Source organism: Alligator sinensis, unplaced genomic scaffold (genome assembly GCF_000455745.1).
Source record: "Alligator sinensis unplaced genomic scaffold, ASM45574v1 scaffold159_1, whole genome shotgun sequence".
In the NCBI taxonomy this organism is placed as follows: Eukaryota; Metazoa; Chordata; order Crocodylia; family Alligatoridae; genus Alligator; species Alligator sinensis.
This window is the reverse complement of record NW_005842222.1, coordinates 513,780-518,225: the sequence shown is the minus strand read 5'-3', so window position 1 is coordinate 518,225 and position 4,446 is coordinate 513,780. Positions and strand designations below refer to the sequence as shown.

The 4,446-nt window shown below is 43.7% G+C and overlaps 1 protein-coding gene across 1 annotated transcript in view; it reads right to left on the bottom strand.

Annotated features, from left to right (window-relative positions):
• The window catches only part of SV2C (synaptic vesicle glycoprotein 2C), a 197,172-nt gene that overhangs the window by 48,409 nt on the left and 144,317 nt on the right, over positions 1-4,446 (bottom strand). The window contains exons 3-4 of the mRNA XM_025208153.1: positions 1,902-2,035; positions 1,667-1,756 (exon numbers count right to left, since the gene is read on the bottom strand). Coding sequence (XP_025063938.1) covers positions 1,667-1,756; positions 1,902-2,035 — 224 coding nt within the window. The remainder of the gene's footprint in view (positions 1-1,666; positions 1,757-1,901; positions 2,036-4,446) is intronic.

Below are 4,446 nucleotides of genomic sequence, written 5' to 3'. Positions count from 1 at the left end.
CTCTTTCCCCCACACACACTTACCTGTTGGGGTGGGTATCAGTGTCTGTGTGTGCCTCTGCGTCTGCATGTCTGTGTCTGCATGTCTGTGGGTCTGGGGGGCTATTGTGAGGGGCATCAGGAGGGCTGTTGAGGCTGAGGGGTGGGGGGAGTATGTGGCACCAGCAGCACTGGGGAGGGGCCCTCAGGGGTGTTTAATTTTTATCATGGATTTGGGTTTTGAATCAGAGAATATGTAATTTTTAATCAGAGAAAATCAGGATCCCTGAGCATGACATCACCTCTATACTGTGTTTTGGTGTGGGGATGGGCATGGGATTTCCTATTTCCTGGTTCTGGAAGGGACTCCAGAGCCCTACGTCTGTACAAGGCTGAGGCTCCAAAATGGTTCCTTGCATGCCTCTCCTATTCCAGAACCAGAAGACTGGAAGCCAAGTGCACAAGACAATACTCGCAGGATTTCTGACCTGCTTTCCCCCGTTGGGGCATCTTTTGAAGCACTCTGGTTGGTTGGGGGGGTGGGGAGGGTCATGGCAGGGGGCTGTGGGTCTGTTATTGACTGAGGCACTCTATATTTGAAGCACTTTGAAGTGGAGCAACATTTGAAGCACTTAAGATGCTACGTCTGCCCAGAGCCTCACCCAATCGACCTAGGTAATTCATTTTACCTACCAATGTAATGAGGTATTATTGGTAATAACAACAACATTGATTGGGTAGTATTCATAAAAAACTGTCAGGTGAGTCTTGATCTTGTCAACTGCAGACCTGGTAGAAGATGGTTTCTGTTACCCTGCTTTCTTCTAAGGTGAACACAAGGAGCACTGAACTTCTTCATGATATAAGATAGCAGAAGACAATTAAAGTTATCTTCTAGGGCAATCAACTGCATGGCAAAGTCTGAGGAGAATTAAGTGTGATCAGAGGGGTATCCCTGGGACTCAGTGTAAAAAATCAAGGGCTTTTGGAAAAAAAAAAATTTTGGCAAACTATTTGTGTATCAAAAGAACCAGAAACCCAGCAGGAAAGCAAGAGATGCTGCTGCAATAGTAGCCCTGAGACAAAGCAGGAAGACAGAACTCTTTGATACACAGGACAGTGTGGAAAGAAAGATTTCTGAGCAAGAAACTGGAAGATGCTGTTTATTTATACTGTGTTCAAGAAAACAGGGCCTGGAGAGAGACCTGGGTTGCGTTGCCTCAGGCCCCTCCCCCACCGCCTCGCTGGCCACCGGTATGGAGCTAATGGCATGGGAGGCCACCGGTATGGAGCTAATGCCTAGGTTCCAGAGCCCCACACAGCTGTTTGCAGCCTCCCGGTTGCAGCCAGCCCCGGCTCTGGGTAGCTGCTGCCAGCTGGGAGCCCGGGCTGCTCCCAGCAGACAGCTGGGATGCTGCAAGCCCTCCTGGGAGCATCCCAGGCTCCATTGCTGGCAGCAGCTACCCAGAGCCGGGGCTGGCTGTGGCGTGCTGAGCAAAATGGCCTCGCGTGCCATGCTCAGTGCACATGCTGGGTGTTGCTGACCCCTGGTTTAGTTACTTCTTTACTCTGAGCCTGATGTAAAACCTGTATGTGGAGAAAGGTACGTATTTTTAAACAAACCAGTGCCTATCTAACAGGAATACCTGAAGCTGCTTTATGAGATAGGCTTAGGAAGTAGTACTCACTGTGAAAACTTTTTCAGGCTGACCACGAGCTCGCATGTTTGTATCATGAATTTGTTTGAGAATCATCCAAGCTTCATCATGTTTTCCAACCTAAAAATTTGACAAATATTTATGTTAAACCATGTACTAAATCTGTTTAGTAATTTTAATTTCTGGTGCTGTGGTGTTATGATAAGACCCCAGAAATCATTTAGATTGGAATAGGAAATTCTAAAGAATGTTTTGCAAGATTTACCTCCAGCAAGAACCTTGGACTTTCTGGCATGAACGTGAGTGCTACCACAGAGCAGACACAGGGCAGTGCACAGACGATCACAAATACTCGCCAGCTGTGAAACTGATAGGCAGATCCCATACTGAAACTCCATCCTACAAAAGGAGAAAAGCAGGCATGAAGCAAAACAAAGAGTACTATGTACATGTTATAGTCTGGAACTTCCAAGTAGTGGGAAATAGGTCTACACCCAAGGTTGGCCTATTTGACTTTTTTTCTTTCCACAAATATTCAAGGCATCAAGTTTTATTTTCATAAATACTCAGAGAATATGACCTTACAATTTATCCACATGAGTAGCAACACTGGAACTGGTTTCTGTAATGTGGGATAAGAAGCTGCATGACACAAAGAAAAGAAGATTCCTCAAACCTCTTGCCGTAATCTTTGAATAAAGACAATCAGATGAATTGAACAGGGATAGTATTGCAGCCTTCACAAGCAGGACCTCCCACATACCTCAGGAGAATATGATGGGAAAATTAAAGTTTAGTTCAGTAGCCAGCCAACATATTCAAAGCCAAATGGCTTCTTCAAGGCTTCCTTTTGATTATTTATAAAAACTACACAAAGTAAATGAGAAAACAGGAATGATGACACAGGACTTATGAATATTGAGTGTTTTATTCCTACAGCAAGCTATTAATAATTAATTCAAAACTGCATTTAACAAATGCATGATAAGACATTCATAAAAAATATATCTGAGTCAATTGTAATGTAGAAAATGAGTAGAAAAAGGGGGTTAAAATCAGAATGAATTACTTATGGTGAACTGGAATTCAATTTCCAACCAAATTAAGTTACTTTCAACACAGTTTTTGCATAGGGCCAGAAGTGTTTAATATAGGATTTCCACTCATCTACAAAAGTGAGTCTGTCTCAAGTTATTTCATTTTTAGGACTGGGCAAATCATTGAGAAGTTTCTTTTGATGGTGTTCACCACTCTGCTTTTAATAGAACTGAAAGATAAATAATAGTTATTTTGATGTAAGATTCTAAAGTCAGATGAATCAAAAGGCCTACAACTGTGTACTAATGCTAAAGATGATATATTTTATCTATAAAGTGAAGATATTAATGTTGCCAATCTCAGCATGAGTACCAAAATGGAATGCATTACAATACAATGTATGATGTATAAATGTTTTATAGTGCATAATTCTCTTCTCATTCAATTGCAAAGCACCTTATAAATGACTATCTAAAACATCAGAAATGTCAAATAAACACCTTTAGTCGAATTTACTGAGGATCACAGTCAGTGTTTAAAGTCATCCAGAATCAGAATCTTTAATACTGAATAAAGACGAGGAGGAACAGGAAGAATGCAGGGGGAGGGCGGGGGGGAAATACAGAAACAACCTTCCTTTCACCTAAGAATCAATCTTGTAAATTAATCCTAAAAGAAATACCTAAGTACTATGTAGTATAATAAGAGAAAGCAGAAATAATCAGAAAATACAGCAGAACCATTTGCTGAAATACTTTGAGAAGACAAAAGGAAATTCTGAAAAATGTCATATGAAATTGCAGGTCAAGGTCAGTGTTTAATAAATCAGGAAAAGACAACACCGTTTGACTGGAGAGGAGCAATGACAATTCTATGCTTAAGAAAAAGAAACAATTCAATCTAAGCAACTATGAGCCTAATAATCTGACCTGTATATATACACAGATTCAAAACACATTTTAAAGAAAAAGAAAATTAAAGACACAAATGAGTAGAGAGAGGTACTTGGCTGCATTAGGCTGAAGATATGGAGAAGGCAAGGAAGGGTGGCACCTTACAGACTAACTCATTCAGGGAGGCATGAGCTTTCATAGACTACAGTTTACTTGAAGGCTGTCCAGCTTCTAGGTAGGTAAGGGCCTCACGCAGTGTGGGCCTTGCCAACAGAGGCCACACCAGTGCTGACCATGGGCGGCCACGGCATTGCTCCGTGGCCTGGGGCAGGAGCAGGAAATTAAAGTTGAGGGAAGAAGAGGGAGCCAAGAAACCCTGGCTGCAGCAGCAGCAGAAGCAATAGGGGGAGTGATGGCCATGGGCAGATCCAGAGTGGGTATAGTGGCACAACCACACCCCCTCTGTACACATCAGGAGTAACAGCCTGGGACTTTTTTTAAGTCCTGGAGAAGGTAAGCATTCCTCACACCTTTCCCCTCCATGCTCAGAGGCATGTCCCCTCTTTTCCCCTTCACTTCCATTCTGCTTCCCTTGCCTTTCACTGCTGCTATCTGGGCTGTCCTGGGGATAAGGGAAGGTCCTGCCCCACTCCAGATAAGCTGCCTGGGGACTGGGCTCAGCACCGGACACTGGAGGAGGCAGTGGGTGAGCAGGTACCCCATCCCTGCTTGTTTTCCCTGGATGTTCCTTGCCAGCCCTGGAACAGGCATGGGGATGAGAAACTCACTTGTTGCCACCATCCTAGACTGAGCCCAGCCCTCACACAGTGCAGCTGAAGTACGAAAGGAGCTCCCCATACCCCTGGAACAAGATGGACA